The 19263-nt window shown below is 41.5% G+C and overlaps 1 protein-coding gene across 1 annotated transcript in view; it reads left to right on the top strand.

The window, feature by feature from the left end:
- The window catches only part of NCAPD3 (non-SMC condensin II complex subunit D3), a 63625-nt gene that overhangs the window by 24309 nt on the left and 20053 nt on the right, over positions 1-19263 (top strand). Inside the window, exons 11-23 of the mRNA XM_089655121.1 lie at positions 2482-2728; positions 4505-4585; positions 6943-7002; positions 8050-8127; positions 8625-8698; positions 9516-9650; positions 11676-11896; positions 13481-13672; positions 13761-13861; positions 15044-15159; positions 15801-15902; positions 18081-18192; positions 18275-18424. Coding sequence (XP_089511247.1) covers positions 2482-2728; positions 4505-4585; positions 6943-7002; positions 8050-8127; positions 8625-8698; positions 9516-9650; positions 11676-11896; positions 13481-13672; positions 13761-13861; positions 15044-15159; positions 15801-15902; positions 18081-18192; positions 18275-18424 — 1669 coding nt within the window. The remainder of the gene's footprint in view (positions 1-2481; positions 2729-4504; positions 4586-6942; positions 7003-8049; positions 8128-8624; positions 8699-9515; positions 9651-11675; positions 11897-13480; positions 13673-13760; positions 13862-15043; positions 15160-15800; positions 15903-18080; positions 18193-18274; positions 18425-19263) is intronic.

The following is a 19263-nucleotide window of genomic DNA, read 5'->3' on the forward strand; positions in this document are numbered from 1 at the left end:
TTATTGTCAAAGCTTAAACAAGCTGAAGTTGGAAGCTGATTGGCTGCTATGCACCAATTTTAGTAAATCTCCCCTTGTGTGCCTAGGTGCTGGTTGACCAGCTACAGACTTGTGGGTCAGAATTCACACTGCTGATGGCCACAATCCCTGCAACATCATCCTATCCCACTGTACACCTGAGTGGCAACTCTGCTTTGAATTCAGCAGCAGTGCAGCATCGTTGCCACTCCTTCACATTAGATGGACTACAGTGGCAGGGTCAACAGCCATTTGTGAAAATTTTAGGAGAACTAAGCAAACTACTTGTAGATGTATCCATACATTAAATGTCTCTGCACATATCATTGTATTAATGGTAGGCCATAGTTCTAATTTTGAAAAAAAATTGTAACTTGTGGCAGAGACTATCCATAACATCCGTTAATGATGATATATATGTCTGAATTATTCTCCCTGTCTGTATGTGATGAGGGATTCATTTTTAGCTTGACTTCTCTTGTCACTATGGAGACAGGACCTGAATGAATTTTACCTCGCTGAATGCTAATAACTTTTTATATTGCTGGAGTTTAGACTTCCTTCTTCGTATATAAAATTCACTTCCATTTCTCCAGCTTCACATGAAGGAATCTCTAGGTTTAGGACATCCCTTTTGGACGCGGAAGCCTAAAAAAATGTCCTGAAAAGTCTTTAGTGTAAAAAAAGGCCAATTAAAATTTTTCTTGAAGTGAGGAAACCAAAACAATAACAACTGGACATAAGTACTTCTATAGATGCCAAGATGGTACAGAGCAAAACATAGAGGTGTAGTCCATTATGGTGGAATTAGTTTTCTTCAGCTGGACTTTTCAGCAGCTTTGAATAAATTCCAGACAAGTCACAATATACAGCAACAATATTTGTTTTTTTTTTTTTTTTTTTTTTTGTTCACGAAACTGCCCTTTTTTATCATTGAAAAAACATTCCTTGACCTCTCCAGTATCTTTATCCTTTTTCTCAAGGCAAGATGATGCCATCAGTCTGCTGCAGGAAGCATTTCCCCAGTCTTCTATACCCCAGTGATCAGATTGCAGCATTGTAACTTTGAAGCAGATCACAAGGATGGGCTGTTGGCAGAGGTATATCCGTGTCAGACAATTGTGCACAAGAACTGCACAGGCACCAGGATTTACTTCATCATCACCATCAGGTTCTTGCAGATATCTCCAGCTTTTTTGCAAAGCACTGTGGGAGCCCAGAAATCCTACTTTGCTTGATGAAATAGACTCCTCCACCTTACTAACTGTTCTGTATCTGCCACCCCTCTCTGCCAATCCCTCCACTGGCTTCCCATTGCCCAACGGATAAAATTCAAAACACTAACAATAACATATAAAGCCATTTATAACTCTACTCCAAATTACATCACCAATCTTGTCTCCAAATATCACCCAAACCGTCCTCACACGACCTCCTGCTCTCTTGTTCCCTTGTCTCCTTCTCCCATGCTCATCTCCAGGACTCCTCCAGAGCTTCCCCCATCCTCTGGAATACTCTACCACAATTTATCAGACTATCGCCTACTCTGCTCACTTTTAGGCGATCTCTGAAAACCTCTCTTCAGGGAAGCCTATCCTGCCCTCAGCTAATAATGGAATCTTCTACTCCTCCTACCAGTCAATTCCCCACAGTTACTACCTTTTTGTACCACTAGCCCCTCCCTCTTAGATTGTAAGCTCCAAGGAGCAGGGCCCTCCTTACCCTCTTGTACTGTTGCTGTATTGTCTCCTGTTATATTGTACAGCGCTGAGCAAACTGTTGGCGCGATATAAATCCTATATAATAATAATGAAATAATCTTTATTTAAGCCAAGAAGATGAAACCTTGTCTTGCCCCTTGTTGACCTATCATGAGGGTGGCCTCAAGCCATTAGCAAGGCAAAAGGGTGCTAAAGTGTGAAGGAAATAGTACTGATTCCTTTCTTATGCGCTATTTTTTCTTTAAAACTGCACACCAGGTTTAGGAGGATCTGAGGCACTCTGCGGGAAAAGCTGAAGACACTTGTAGGTTCCAACTCATCTGATTAGATATATGTATCGGTCTATCCATTCAGTTGTATCCAACCCTTGGCGATTACATGGACCATCACTCATAAGCGACTTTTTCCATGAATTCTCTTAGCAATTATTTTACAGGGTAGCTTGCCAGGTGTTTCCCCAAGTAGATCCCGCATGGCCAGGGATGAAACTAGGACAATTTAGACAGGAGCCAATTAACCTACCAGCATGTCTTTGGTGTGTGCGAGGAAACCGGAGTACCCAGAGGAAACCCATGCAAGCACAGGGAGAACATGCAAACTCCATGCAGGAGGCGCCATGGTTGGGAATAGAACCCATGACCCATTTACTGCATGGCAAACGTGCTAACCACTAAGCCACTGTGCCGCTCGATTAGATATATATTGACTGCAAATGTACTTCAATAAAATTGTGTTTTCTTAGATCTCATACAGGGTGTTTGCACTTGATGCGGCAGTGGCACTGCTGGAGCTGCCAGAGAGGGTCCCAGACTCTGCCTTCCCTCAAGATGACCTCAAATTTCTTCAGCACAAGTTCTTAATCCAGACCATCATTTTCAGCCGCTGTTCGGACAAGGCACCTACTGTTCGCAGCAAAGCCCTTTCCTGCCTGGCACAGTTCCTAGAGAAGAATGCTGTTTCTGAAGGGGTTCAAGAACTCCTGCAAGGCTGTAAGTGTGTGTGTGTATTTATAATAAAATGTATTGAGTCTGGTTAATAATGTCCACCACTCAGTCCTGCAATATACCCTCATCCTTGCCTACCCTTGAATGGGTGCATCTTGCTCATCCTACTATCTCCTTCAAGTGATATTAAACCTAATTTTATTAATTTTTTAAATTTTATGCTGAACATAATTAGGTTTTTGCATCACATAGTGACATTGCTGCTTTTTCTGATATTTTGTTTTTTGCTTTTCCTCTTTTCACCCTTTCCCCTGATCACTGGCCCCAAATTAAATTTTACTGGGGTCTTCTTGGCTTGCAGGCTGCCAAAAGAATAGAAACCATGACATGACTGGGCATATATGTGCAACAATACTTGAAATTGTATGTGTAGTCCGGGGGGGAGGTAAATTGGGAATGAACAGAATTTTGTTGACATTTCGAGTGAACACTCCTCGATCATATCTGTAATAAAGCTGAGAATTTAGTACTACTTTTCAGCCAGTTGGACATCTCAGGTTGGTACCGTTGGGGTTTCTCTACCAGTCTCCAGGGTCATTTGGTTACCTGAATCTTTAAGGTTAGGAACATAGGGCTTGGGCTGTTGTTCACTAGCTGGTCTTCTCTTTTGGACTAGTTTTGATTGTCCAAGGTTCCTTTGGGTGACCCGTTATCCTGGGAATTGTCCCAGAGTTTTTTGTACTTTTCTGTTGATCTTGTATCATTTGTTGTCTAGTTTCCTCCTTTTGGGCAGAGAATTCTCAAGGCTAATGACCTTCCCTAATCTAGAAAGTTCTCACACACGCTGTCTTGGAAGGAGATTTGGGAAATCCAGAGTTAGACTTATTGGTAACGATTTCCGGGAGTCTTCCTTTACACTAGCATTTCTGCGCAGGTGTTATCTTCCTTTTCCTGAATATAGTAGAAAACACCTGTTGTAATTCTCCAAGGTGGTGAGTGGTCGGTGCACTGGCTTGTAGTGTTGTCCAAGCACCCGAGCAAACATGTAGATAAAAGGAAGCCAACAGCTTGATCTTCCATAATGAATGAGTTTATTAATCCAGATGTGGTACAAAATACAGGGCTTACGCGTTTCGGCGTGTAGCCTTAGTCACAGCCATGATATGTATCATCTTTTTCTGTAGCTTTGGATTTTGTCCTTCAGCTCTAATTTACTGCTGACCAGTCTAGCTGAAGGATTTCTGTATGAAGAGTTTTTTGTAATGGGGGGGGGGTGAAATAAACAACTTATTAGTAGGGGTAAAGGATGATGTAAAAGGAATACATTGCAGCGCTGAGAAATGGAGTATATACTCCACATCCAATTTGAGTTTACAGAGTGTCCAATTCCACCATCCTGGGAGACCGCCAGTGTAGGTAAATTAATAATTTAAACATTAATAAATTAAATGTGTACTAAAACACCGACCACTCAAGATGTGCTCATTTACTAGATGGGTAAGTGGTTCACTCCTTGTTTATTGAGGTGTTTATCATACAGATGAGGCATTACAGAAGGATGTTCCGGGGAAATATTAGGTCTCGAGTTTTAGCTGTCATCTATGTTGATATGCTTGATTACATGGTTTGGCATGTTCTTCCTTGGAAATATGGAGGACCGTATTACCATAGAGAGGCTAGTGATTGGTACAGAAGCGGATAAATGAAGAAATATGTAATGTTCTTTTGTGACTGTCGAGATTTGTTTTTGACAAATTTGTAAGTTTTTTTTTTTTTTTTTTTTTTTTTTTTTTTTTTTTTTTTTTTTTTTCTCCTCTGCAGCTTCTAGTCATACCCGAAAAACTATCGGTGTCATGCGGCCCTCTGAAGTATCTGAGGCCAGTGACCAGCAAGGGACTGATGGTGAGCTATTGGCTGTTTTTTTTATCTATTATACTGCTTCTGCCTGTTCAGTTTAGTCAATGGTGTGTGCATTTTGATAAAACTGAGTGAGCTGTTAATAAAAAAAAAAACATAAGAATTATAAAATAAATTGTATTCCTAATATGTTTAAAAAGTCTAACATAAATATAATGGTGAAAAATGAAAAAATTGTTGTTTAAAAACATTAACAATATTCCAATAATTAAGTGTCCGTATACAATATCACTATTCCAAAATGAAGTGTCCATATATAATCCGTGAAAAAACTCTTTCCAATAATGTGGGCAAAATTATTTGTGTTCAATTCACCACTATTGCGTAATATTGACAACCTTGCGTGCACCTTCACCAGTTGCGCTCTCACCTGCTAAATATGACCAAACTGTTAAGTGAGGTCATAAATAGCTTGTGTCCTTTTTGTTTGAAGATTGCCAATCCCATCCAGTTTAAGTCCAAAGTTAGGGATTCCTTCACTTCCTTAAGACTCTTTCTCCATTGGTGTATATGCCATAAAGCGTAATGAAAAACAGTGCCTTATCTTCTTTTAAACCATTTATTAAGCAAAGTATTGCACTCGCATGTAAATGGTAATAAAATTGCTTTAAAATATGATCCACAGTGTTTGCTAGCTTTCAAAACTGTAAACTTGCTGTGTGGCTGCCTGTCTTTCTCCTCAAGCGTCGTGACGTCAGAGCCCCTCCTCTACGAGTTGCGCCACCAGGTCACATGGTGATGAATGATGAATCGTTTACCCCTGATGAAGCCACGTGACCTGGTGGTGCAACGTGTAGGGGAGGGGTTCTGACGTCATGACGCTTGAGGAGACAGGCATCCACACATCAAGTATACAGATTTGAAAGCTAGCAAACACTGTGGATCATAGTTTAAAGCGATTTTATTAGCTTTTACATGTGAGTGCAATACTTTGTTTAATAAATGGTTTAAAAAAAGAAGGCACTATGTTTTTCATTACTCTTTATGGCATATACACCAATGGAGGAAAAGGCTTAAGTAAGTGAGGGAATCCCTGACTTTGGACCTAAACTGGATGGGATTAGCAATCTTCAAACAAAAAGGACACAAGCTATTTATGACCACACTTAACGGTTTGGTCATATTTATCAGGTGAGAGCGCAACTGGTGAAGGTACACGCGAGGTTGTCATTACTATACAATAGTGGTGAATTGAACACAAATAATTTTGTCCACGTTATTGCAAAAAGTTTTTTCACGGATTATATATGGATAATTAATTTTGGAATAGTGATATTTGTATATGGACACTTAATTATTGGAATATTGTTATTTTTTAGCAACAATTTTTTTCATTTGTCAGTGGAGCGCGACACTATTATATTTATATTTGATTTGTTTTGGCACATTTAGTATGGGTATGTGTGATGTGTGGGTGATCCACTATACTATACCTTCATATTAATTATTTGGTAAAATATTTATTTTGGCACCATAGTAGCTCGCAAGACTTCACTTATTGAGTTTAAAAAGTCTGATGTACACAATAGACAATGTATAAAAGTACTATTGCATAAAGAGTAGTCACAATCGTGATGTACACCCTTGGAAGGTCTACACGTGGATTCACTGCTTCCTCAGTACCAACAAGGATTTTTTTACGCATAAAAACATACATATGTGATCATAAGAAACTTCTACAAAATAAAGAAAATCAGTAATTATATGAAGAAAAAAGACACAAAATACATATCTCCCTATATTTACCCCATATGTGTACCACATACACACCATGTAACAAATCCTACCCTCAAATTTATCTGGGACAAAAAACAACCAGGTGATTAGGATGACTGTCATCAGTAGAATGCGCCTACCGGTCCATGGAAGAGAATCCCATGCATTTCCGCACCAAGGAATTGCCTAGAAAAGGGGAGAAAGGAGGACACTATTTGTGTAACCACAAAATAACCACCATATTGGGACAACTCGCATAGGACCTAGAAATATAATATACTGTATATATCATGTATAAAAGATATATAAACTGAAATAATTAGATTTCAAGCTCACCTATATTAACAGCCACATCTAGCATGGAATCTTGTGACACACCTAACTCAAACTGGGAGGTTTAAAGATTGACCTTTTTTTTTTTTTTTTTTAATCTTTTTGTAATAGTACTTTTATACATTGTCTATTGTGTTACATCAGAGTTTTTAACTTATGAATCCTATTTTAATAATTTGTTTTATATGATGAACTTAATTTCACACTGTGGTCACCGGAGGTATATTTAAAGTCCCATTAATTTTGGTTTGGTTGTTAGGTGTAGACATTTCACAGTGCTTTCTCCTTTGCAGGTAGTTGCCGGGCAATGTCTCGAACCAATGACCAATGGAGTCTAGTGAATGGTACAGAGGGTGAGAAATTAAATTTTTTTTCAGAATTGTAATGTTTTGTGATTGTCAAACCATTGTTCCTGAAATTTAGTTTTTTTGTTTTGTTTTCTTTTTTTATACCACTTGCCGCCCACCAACAGTAAATCTACTGCTGGCAGACAGTTTCCCCAGGCACTGCAGCGTAACTGTATGTTTAGGTGCACTGGCACGCTCCAGTGGACACAATGGATCACAGTGCTTGGTACTCAGCCACTGTGACCAGTCAGTATCCCTGATCACCACCACACCAGTCATATGATGACACTGTACAGCACTAGTGATCGTATGTAAAAGAAAAATTGTGAACATTTTTTTATTCATTTCCTAGAAAATTGTGAAAAAAAAAAAAATTACAACTTCAAAAAAATTAGCCATGCCTCCTACTAAATACCCCGGTCTGTCTACCTTCTAAAAAAGGAACATTTGTGGGTGGTTATTTATATATATATATATATATATATATATATATATATATATATATATATATATATAAAATCTCCTAGATTGTAAGCTCCAAAGAGCAGGGCCCTCGATCCCCTCATGTTTTGCATTGTATTGTTGTTCTGTCACATGTTCTGTCCCCCTTTGTAATGTACAGCGCTGAGCGAACTATAGACGCTTTATAAATACTGTACAATAATAAATAATATATATATATGAGAGAGACTGACTCTTTTGCAAAGGGTTATTTTACTAAAGACATGTAGCAAACTACATTTATGAATTATTTGTTTACAAATTTTTAAAACCGTAAACTAAGACAAATTTTTCCCCCCCAAAAAATGTTAATTTTTTCTTGTATATAGAGCAAAAAATAAAAATCCCAGTGGTGATCAAACACAACCAAACGAAAGCTCTATTTATGTAAAAAACAATTATATATATTTTATTTGCGTTCAGTGTTGCATGACCGAGCAATTGCCAGTGAAAATAGCACAGTGCTGAATAGCAAAAAATGCTGCGGTCATGAAGGGGGGTAAAACCTTCCATGTGTCCACTGGTTAATTATTTGTTGATCCTTTTTTCTAGCCTCTAACCATACCCGAAAAACATGTGTCTTGCGGACCATTGAAGTATTAGAGGCTAGTGACCAGCTGGGAGCTGATGGTGAGTTGTTGGCTGTTTTTATTTATTTTACTGCTTTTGTTTGTTCGGAATTCACTATAGATGTGTATTTTGATATAGAAGGCTTAAGCGGGCCATACATGGTTCGGTTTTTCTTCTTCAGCCAGCTGGCTTAAGGAAAAATACTGAACCGATCCCCCATCCACACACTCGAAGTGGATGCGGGAATCCTCCCCATGGTGCCATTGTGGTATGACATTGGGACTCCCCCCACCGTCAGAATACACTGGTCAGTGTTGCAGCTATGTAATTGGCTGTACGCGCTGATCGAAGCAAACGTTTCCAACAATACGATTCATGGGAAGTCGACTTATTGAACTCTCATGAACGGGAATGGTCATATGTGGCTTGAAATTTGGCCAATACCTGCTGAACCGGACAAATGTTGACCCATGTGTGGCCAGATTTTAGTTCTGTTTTTACTTGCTTCTGCTTTATTATTATTATACAGGATTTACACTACTTTTGTCTTTTTACAGGAAGCGAGATATTAGCAACTCTCAGATCAAGAGCTGGTGATGAGAAGACAAATGTCAGGAAATCTGCTCTCCAGGTAAATTGGAAAACCTTGTTTCCTTTTCCCCATTTTCACTGAAATTTGAAGACCAGGCCACCCAAAATGTATAGTTTTAAATTGTTCGTTTTTGAGAAAAAAAATGAAAAGGTGACCTATCGGCCTACACCAACCACTGCCCCTTTACTCCCATTCCCAACTGCACTTTCCTCCATGGGTGGTACAGTTTCATGGTGTGTGACGGCACTGACCTATCTGAACTCCTCTGATCCGTCCTGGTGTCCCTAGGGAGAGAGGAAGAACAGCACGGTCTTCAAACCCAAGACCGCTGCACCAGCCTACATGAATGGGGAAACTATCACCCATAGAGGCGAGTGCAGTTGGGTAGGGGGGGGGGGGGGGGGTGTAGGGAATTCATGTGGTTTGTTTTTTTTTTGGTTTTTTTTTTTGGTTTTTTTCCTGAAAAGGTGAACTAACCCTATATTGGCTCGAGCCTTCTATTCCTTTTTGAATTTTACTCACATTTTATCTGTTAGTGCTGTAATTCCTCTGCTGATTAATGCGACGCTTGAATATTAATGATGGGTCCACTTTTAATCTGTTACCACAGAAGGGGGATATCTGGTCTGTTTCCTCCTAGTGTTTTCAGTGAGTCAAATAGACTATTATATAGTATTTATATAGCGCCAAAAAATTTTCTCAGCGACTAAAGATAATGTATACAGTGGATGAGTTTCTGGACACCCTCTGCATAATATTGTGGACTTATTAATGAGAAAAGAGGATGGCCAAGAATACTTGACATGCAAGCAGTTTTAGCCCGTGTTGTAATATAGCTGTTCTTTTGTCTCTCCAGGTCTTGGTTAGTATACTGAAATATAATCTGATCCCATGCAGTGCTGAGGAGCTCACTACACTACAGGACCGGTGCAGAGATCCCGCTGTATCTGTGCGAAAACAATCACTCACCTGTCTGACAGAACTTCTGCAGGTAATGGCTAGTTTTGCTTTCTTAACAGAGACACCATTATTTTGCCCATTCAGGACAAAGAGACCATGTCTGTGTAAAGCTGCCCTCGTGACCTAATAATATTTGCCTCCCCAGTGGTTCCCATGCTGCACCCTCCTCCCATTGCAATTGGTGCAAAATACCAGGGTCTTCAGAGTATAGGGGAGCATGTAACCTCCACCAGTCTGACAAGTAGGTCTGACATGAGCATGCAAAGCCCTAATGCATTGCTTGGTTCTAGTGGTCAATTGTTAGGCCCTGGCACTGTCATATGATGGAGAGGGTGATGCCAGCATTCCCTCTATATTCTGACATTGTGCATTTTCCAGTTGCAATGGAGGGAAAGTGCCGGAAAGGCGATTATTAAGTTGTTTGGGGATGAGGGGTGAAAGTCACCTTGCCCATTTAGTCTATTTAAAGCAGCCTCTTAGTAGTACATGCTGTTGCAAATCTTTTTAGAATAGCTTTGTCACACGGTGCCACTGGAAGATAATATCTGATAAAGGTTGCTTTCCATGTTAAAGTATTACTAAACCCTGGACCCTGCGTCCACTATATCTGGTCTCCCCGGACCCTGCGTCCACTATATCTGGTCTCCCCGGACCCTGCGTCCACTATATCTGGGTCTCCCCGGACCCTGCGTCCACTATATCTTGGTCTCCCCGGACCCTGCGTCCACTATATCTTGGTCTCCCCGAACCCTGCGTCCACTATATCTTGGTCTCCCCGGGCCCTGCGTCCACTATATCTGGTCTCCCCGGGCCCTGCGTCCACTATATCTGGTCTCCCCGGGCCCTGCGTCCACTATATCTGGTCTCCCCGGGCCCTGCGTCCACTATATCTGGTCTCCCCGGGCCCTGCGTCCACTATATCTGGTCTCCCCGGGCCCTGCGTCCACTATATCTGGTCTCCCCGGGCCCTGCGTCCACTATATCTGGTCTCCCCGGGCCCTGCGTCCACTATATCTGGTCTCCCCGGGCCCTGCGTCCACTATATCTGGTCTCCCCGGGCCCTGCGTCCACTATATCTGGTCTCCCCGGGCCCTGCGTCCACTATATCTGGTCTCCCCGGGCCCTGCGTTCACTATATCTGGTCTCCCACAGTGCACAGAACATGGAAATGCAATTATTTTAGTAAATATAAACTGCTAAATACCTTTTCTCATCAGCAGTATATAGCAGTCTTGTGCCTTCTATCAGTGTCCAGCCCACCACTAGCTAAAGCTTGTAGGAGGAGTTTTCTTTCTGCTCTAGAAGGATGGAAATCCCCTGCCCTTTGTATGGATAGTGCTAATTGGCCATGTGCTGAACACATGCACTCAAGAAAAAAAATAAACCTCTCTAGCAATAAACACCAAAACTAAGCATGTGCATGCCTACGGTTCAGTCTGGAGATAAGAGGTGGTCGCTTGAAAAAGGGGAGGAACAGAGAAGAAAGGATCAAATGGCCTTTTTACACAATGCAGAGGATTAACCCCTTAGGTTCCACAGTGAGTATAACAAGCATACTTTACTGCATATACAGACTGATTTTACTGTTGTGGGTTTAGTAACACTTTAATAACAGCCATTTGCTAGTTGAACAAAAACTTGGCTAGATTGCAGCCTTGACTGGTCAGACTTTGCCAGGGCCGTGGCTGTACTCCTAGTTGCAATTACAATGGAAGTAAATGGGGAACAAGAACACATTTGGAGTTTTATTAGTGTTAAGAGTTCATGAGGTTTGTGTGTTTTATGCCGCTTTCAGATGAAATTATGCAGTCTTTGGCCCCGGTCATACTAAAGCCTAATCAAAAGAAGGCTTTTGCCACATCCAAGCAATAGAATCAGCCCCAAACCATTTAGGGATGTCTGAGGCCTTCTGACTCTCAATAGTGGGGGATCAAGTTCAAGGCCAATCAATGTAATTTTTATTTGTTATGACTCTTGTGTAGTTCTGCTTTTTCCATCTCTTCAGATTCCACAAAGACATCAGGTAAAACGACTCTTGCTGTGTGTCTCCTTTCAGGCTCAGCCAAATAATGTTCTGGTACAGAAGGCTTGTTTAACCGGATTGGTGCCGGTGGTGCTGGACACAGAGACCACTGTACAGGAGAAGACACTGGAGTGCTTGGACCAGCTTATTCTTCAGAACATTCGCCATTACAAACACTATAAGGACAGTGATGAGAAGCAGAAACTCACCTGGGATCTGCTGCAGCTGCTCACTACAGAGTGCCAGGATCTCGGGTGAGGAGACGGAAAATCTATATTCATCATTCTAACCTACGATAAACAGTTGGCGTCCCACAATTCTGCCTTTCCTACTCCCCTGGAGCTCTCTGCAGTTCAATCCTGTTGGCTAGCCGCATGCATAGTAGCTATTCTTTGGTTTTTGTTCATATTCCGTATTGTGATTTGCATGTACTAGAGATTCGAAAAGATGCAACTTTGTCTTTGAAAGCCAAAAATTGATTTTTCAATCCAGACCAGTGTGACCTATTACAGTGGAAAATTGTATTGATTAGGCAGTATTTGGCTTTCAGTAATCAATCTTTTGTTCAATTTTTGATTAAGCTAATGTTAAAATTGTCCTGGTGTTTAAAAGGGATCTTTACTGTGGAAGCTAAGCCCTGTGCAAGCAGAGGGCATATGATTAGTCAGCGGTGTTGCCTGTAAGCATTCCCCCTAGCTTTGCATGCTCATGTCAGATCTACTTGTCTGAATGGTGGAGAAATGATTAAGGAACTGCAGGACAGGTTCAGAAATCACAGATCCACAACATAGATGGAGAAGCAGGGAGATCCATGTACTGTACGTCCTCAGGTACAGCTTCCTCCAGCAAAAACCGTGAGCAGCACAGTAGTGACATCACTTAAATGAACTCCAAATCCCATGAGGCTAAGCCAGCAGCAGCAGCAGTGCTTTGGCTGATCTCATACTGCTATGATGCTCCAGGCATGATAATGATAAGCGAGTGGTCCGATTTAAATCCCATTGATCTTCAATTCAGACTGGCCATAGACCACAAATTATTCTAAAGATCTGCTTTATGACATGTTTTGCTTATTAGCAGTCCTCACACTTTAAGAAACCAGGAATTGATATACATAAAGGAGAAGTATGGGAATACAAAAAAAATCTATACTCTCCTTCCTCCTGCAGCTGTCCCCTGCCAGCTCTAAGCCCTATAAGTTAGTAATCACGTGACTGCTGATCGCTCAGTTCTTCGCTCAGAGGTGAGAGTGGTGACTGTCAGTCACTGCTCTCTGCTCTGCCCCTCCAGTGCTCATTGGAGCACTGGGCTGGCGAAGGGGCATGAGCAGCTGGTTCAGGCTCTCAGCAGCGCGCTGAGAGGCTGACCCACCTACTGAAAACTCATCTGGGTGAATCCCAACGTTATTGTTGGGATCCTTCCAGTGCCTGGAGCGGATTTGACGTCGCCCAACAGCAGGCAATAGCCCACGGTCAGCTGATTCTGGCTCACAGCAGAGCACAAATAAGTGTACTCCTGTGACCCACAAAAGAAGCATAATCCAGGGGGCGAAAAGTTGGCACACAGAATAAATTCAATTGGCAGTCTTCCCTTATTGAATTACATGTAGTACAGCTGCAATGAACAGCCACGACTTAACGCCTATCGGCCGAAACGCGTTGGGTGTTTTTTTTTCTTTTTTTTTTTTACAGCTGTAGTACATGTAATTCAATAAAGGAAGACCACTATCTGAATTTATCTTGGGTGCTGACTTTTCCACCTATGGAGGAGTAAATATTGTAACACTTTTGACTATAACTTTATTTATACTTTTTTTTTTTTATTTATTTTTTTTACAGTCGTTATCTGACAAAAGCATTTCACTTATGGGCCAAGCAAGATAAATTTTCTTCCACTTTAATCAACAACTTGATCTCCCACACGGATACAGAACATGCTGCCCCAGCCTGGATGGTGCTTGCTAAAGTTGCCATATCTGCACCAAAGTTGGATTATACAAAGATCCTGAACACTTGGGAGGACATCAGCAGGTGAGTGGTCAGCTTGGCATTCAATTCTGTAAAAGTGTTAAAGATGTTTGAAGACTACATTGTGAATGGTTGTGGCTTTCTCTTTTAGGCAGAACAACACAGGTTCCACCAGTACCACTGCCCATATTCTTTGTGTAATCGGTCACATTGCGAAGCACCTGTCTGCAGACACAAGAACACAGCTGATTGGTGAGCATGACTGTTCCAGACATCGAGGGGCAAATTCTATTAATGTGGCCTGTCGTTTGATTCTCTGATATCTTCGCTATGCTGTAGGCATTTGAATGATGAGAGTGGGAAATCCAAGGTTCATGTACTTTATCAGCACAGTTACAGCTGAACTCCAGGCAAACCGTTATATACACAGATGAGACACATATAAGGGAGCTGTTTTACCTGACAAAAGCTTTTAATATTTCTCTGATCCAGTTCTAAGATTTACACCGCCTTGCCACACAGCACAGCCCTTTCTGGCAGTTGGAGACCTGATTTTGCTGTGATCACATACAGGACTTGTCCTTTCCCCAGCCTTTGACTTGATAGTTACAGGAGAAGCAGCAGGCTGTTGAGACTATTGAGCATCATTCTGCTCTCTCCTTCTATCAGCACGCTCCCTGTTAGCACATGAGCACTGCAGCACAACTGAAAATATATGTTTTGGGGGTTTATGCAATCGGCAGGCCTAAATGATTTTTTTTTAAAAACTATGAAAAACCGGCTTTGGCAGCAAAAGGGTTAAATCACCTTTTACAAACAAAATGAAACCAGCACTCAAGTCCTCATGCAGACCAAAGGATATTCAGAATGCCAAACAAAGAGGTGCTGCCCTTCAAAGATCGGGAAATCTGGACGCTGGTAAACAAAAGCAAACAAGGGCGCACTCTGATCGTGCATTGCTGTGATACACCACATATTTATTGTGTAAAAAAAAAAAAAAAAAAATGCTTGGGACCAGCAGGCATACTTTTCAGCTCTGAGGAAGGGGGTTTGTCTCCCGAAACGTGTCAACTTATCCCTATTAAGGGCACAGTATTGCATTCACTGTTATTGCAAACTACGTATCCTGCTTTTAATTTCCTTTTTGGTTTGTGAGTATATATCCATTTTTTTACACAATAAATACGTATACCACGGTAATGCACGATGAGAGTGCGCCCTTGTCTGCTTTTGTTAAATCACCTTTTAGTTTGTTCATAGATGAGGACTCACTACACAGTAATTCGTAGGCAATTCTACTATGTTTGCTGCTTCTGATGGCTGCTGAATTGCAAGGCATTATGGTGGCGAGTTGGTTCCTCAGCATTAATGATAAGAAAAGGCTGAATTGTCTGTTGCAGAGTTTACTACGTTTTTTGTCTTTTTGTTTTTCAGACCATGTTAAGTCCTGGTTGAAGGAGTTTAAAACGCCACCAGAGATAATCAGTCCGGCAATTGAGTCCTTGCAGAAACTCTGCTATGCACAGTTTGATTCTATTGAATCTGCCCAGGTAACTGATGTCTCCTAGTATTTGGGAGGTGCTCAATGTCTATCTTCTGTAGCTTTCCTGCAGTCTGACTTTCTTTTTTTGAAGCGGAGTTCCACCTAAAAAAATAAAAGGTCAGCAGCTACAAAAACTGTAGCTGCTGACTTCTAAAATACAGCCACTTCTCTGTCCCTCGGTCCAGCTGTGTCTTCACCATGGCTGGTTTCACTGGCTGTCTTCTCTCCCTGGCGCCGGCATCTTCAGTGTGGGCACCCGGCTGTGACAGCTTGTGGCTTCACAGCCGGGTGCCCAATGCGCATGTGTGAGAAGCGCTACACTTTGTGAATGGCCCCGTAATTTTCTGGGACCTGTCATGTGTCCCAGAAGACTACGGGGTGGGAGGGGGGAAGACAACTTCCGATTGCCTAGGCGAGATGGGAGCCGGTAGTTGTCAAATTCGGGTACCCGCTCCCCAAAGGTGCCAATCCTTAATGGGTAGTGGGGGACAAAGGCTTAAAGCGGAACTTCCCCTTTTAGGTGGAGCTCCGCTTTAACTTGCCTGCGGTCTTATTTGTGATTTCCTCTCTGGCCCCTTATATGTTTAACTTTGTTTAATTTTTTTTCTTTTTTTTTTTTTTTTCTAAAACTTGATACGGATATTGTAGAAGCTACTGAATGAAGTGTTTGGCGATCTGGTTTCAGTTTGCGAAGAATACATCTCCTCTATTGTGATGTCAGATACCCAGCAGTTTGATCATGAGTCAATGGTGAGTATTACTGCTTAACAAGACAGGAGGACTTTTTTGAACCTGATATTACAGGTTTTATACCAGAGATATGCTTCTACCTCCACTCTCTAATACCCTCTGTAATATTGGATAAAAATGATCAATGCAACTTGGACATGAAGTGTAATATTGCCCAAACAGAGCTCAATTTTACACCCTCTAATAGGTTCAGATTGTTGTGCTACAGATTTATGAAAAATCGCCTTTTACACAATAGGATTAAAGCTGAACTCTGAAAATTAGACAAAATCTACCCTTTCAGTGGAGCCCCAGCACTGGTAAATGCTTGTTTAGTCTAGGGGGTGCATGGATAATATGTAATACTTCTTAGTCCTGGCTTCGGCTGGCTCCTTCAGTTTCTGCGGCCACTCCGGCACCACTGCAGCTGTAAATTGCGGTCACATCCTGCCTCCATGTACAATGCAGGGTTAATAGCCCTGCATTGTCTGTGATGACGCTGATGAATTGCTCACAATCTGGAGCTTTGAGCAGAAGAGAACAGTGTTGAGTGGTCTGCTGGATAAAGGGAATACTGTAAGTAATGAATGAAGTACAACTAAAAGGTGCCTCCCTATTGGTCCTTTTGATGTGATGGTCCGCCAATCAGAATGTTATCTATCGATAGAAAATGAAAAAAAGTGAGCGCTGATCCTAGAAAGCAGCTAGGCACACTAACCAATAAATACTTATACAGAATAATATAAATAAAAGTGCAGCGCTAAGTAATAAATCTGAAAATTGTCCACTGTAAGTCCAGTTCATATAAACGTGCCAGGTGACAAATAGAGATCCACAATGGTGATCCGTGAGGAAGTAGCAGAAATGCACACTCACCAGAAGGCGGATATACATAAGCAGTATATATCAAAAGCCCATGGATCCTCGGTCAAGAAGAAACAGGTCTGGTCAGCGTGTTGTGATCTGATTTGACAGATGGTGCTCCTGAAGGCAGAATAGAGGCTGTCAGCTGATTGTCCACGGGTAACGGACCCAGGAAGGGAAGTCCAATTCATCCAACAAGAGTCCAGAAGAGCGGATCCCACAGATGGGACACCAGTAATTGTGACACTTCATAGATGGAGTGGTGACTCTCCAGAGTACCTCTTTGCAGAGTCCTTATTAGGAATCCAAGCATCCACCTAAGAGGAGGAAGAATTTTTGCTCTGCACCCTTAAGGAAAGGAAAGGCCAATCCACGCTGACCAGACCTGTTTCTTCTTGACCGAGGATCCATGGGCCTTTGATATATACTGCTTATGTATATCCGCCTTCTGGTGAGTGCGCATTTCTGCTACTTCCTCACGGATCACCATTGTGGACTTCTATTTGTCACCTGGCACGTTTATATGAACTGGACTTACAGTGGACAATTTTCAGATTTATTACTTAGCGCTGCACTTTTATTTATGTTATCTATCGATAGTTTGATAAATAAGGAGAAGAGGGGGCAAATTCAAGCTGAACATTTAAAGGAAAATTGTACGTGTTATTTAAGGTAGTGAAACTTGGCATCTAAAGAGGTTTATTGTGGTTTTCACTGAAGGTTGCAGATTTCTGTTTATTAGTATGAATTGCCCTGGTTTGATACAAGTTTTCTGTAAAATTCTGTCCCATACTCGTCTGGTTCATAACCTTTCTTTAAAATAAATAATAAAACATCCGCTATTAAATATCACAAAAGACAGCAAATATATCACACCATAGAGTGATAAGGAGAGCTGCTACCAATCACTGTGCTATTAAATATCACAAGATACAAAAAATATATCAGACCTTAGCGTGATAAGTAGAGCTGCTACCACCTATACAAGCAATCAATATACACATAAGAAACAATCAATCAGATAAAAGTGGAGCTCTGCACAGTACAAACATAAAAGTAGATCTGAGACCGCAAAGGTAAAAAATGCAAATAGTAATAAATCCTTAAATAAAGTCCCAAATGCCACCCATGGGACAACTGCCAGATCAAGATTGCTTAAAGATTTAAATTGGACTGTGTATGGGACTTCTACTTAATCACTTCCTATTTCACATGTGGCATTTGGGACTTTAGTTAGGACTTATTTTTTTTTTGCATTTTGTCTCAATTTTATGTTTGTAGTGTGGAGCGCTTCACTTGTATCTTACTGATCTTAACCTTTCTTTCTCTGCCCAGGTCCGATATATCTTCACCCTGGGAGATGCCGCCCAGTTGTGTCCGGCTCGCGTGGAGAAACGGGTCTTGATGTTGGTTCAGTCCATATTGGCCTCATTGCCAGAGCAACAGGGTAAGACTTATTGGATTATGCTGAATATGACCCTCAAAAGGTATGTTATAGTCCTTCACAAAACATGTCTGCATTTATTTAGGTTCTGTTGGTTCGGAGAATGAAGACGTCCCTCATTCACAGAGTCAGTCTCAGCTGCAGACTCAGTCCCAGCCGTCCTCGCAACCTCTTTCCCAGTTCAGAGGCTCCAGAATGCCACCGCTGGTCCGCGCTCATGCTTTCATCACTCTTGGTAAGAGACCAGACATTTACTCTCTTGTAGTTTTCTGTAGAATGCTAAACAAAAGGTTTGCTGCCCCTTTAAATCAAGATCTAGATCAGCCTTTCTCAACCAGGGTACCCAGGCACCCTGGGGTGTCTTGAGGTTTCTTCAGGGGTGTCTTGGCAAAATATCTACAAATTGCCCAAAACTTGTATACAAGCCAGCAGGTGGAACAAGCCTGCCTTTTAGTTACACAAAGCCACAGGTTTTCATTGTGCACCATTACAACCTTCTAGCCGCTGGTGTCCTGACAACCAATGACATCATCAGTTGATAAGAAGGATGTCATCTGCCTGCACAGCACCCTAGTTTGACCCTCCCCCGCCCCTCTCCATCAGTGCTGGGGTCACATTAGCTCAGTGATGGAGAAAAACTGAGGGAGAAGAGAAACATTGGAATACTAGTCAGTACCAGTGTGCAAAAGTGTATTTGCTTTGCAAGAATAAATCACCTCTAATCTTGGGATGTTGCTGTGGTATATAAAACTGTTAGAATTGTTTTTCACGTTTTATTATGGGCCGCCCTTCTTAAATTATGGATAGTCTTGAGGCACCCCATTCTAAAATGGGGTACTTCAAGACTATCCATAATTTTAAAGATCACACCAATAAAGGGATCCAAATCAAAAAGTTCAATAAGTATAAAAATTGTGTAGTGCTAAAATTATAAGATATGCCCCAACTGAGGACGTACTCTTTGTACGAAAAGCATCTTGGAGGAAGTCTGCACGCCCTGACGTTACGCTGCAGGATCACGGAGGTCCGGCGGCCATCATACTTACACCAGCTGGTCAGTTCTCATAGCCGTTT

This window comes from Staurois parvus, unplaced genomic scaffold (genome assembly GCF_062004578.1).
Source record: "Staurois parvus isolate SC_StPar_1 unplaced genomic scaffold, SC_StPar_1.0 ptg000820l, whole genome shotgun sequence".
Lineage (NCBI taxonomy): Eukaryota > Metazoa > Chordata > Amphibia > Anura > Ranidae > Staurois > Staurois parvus.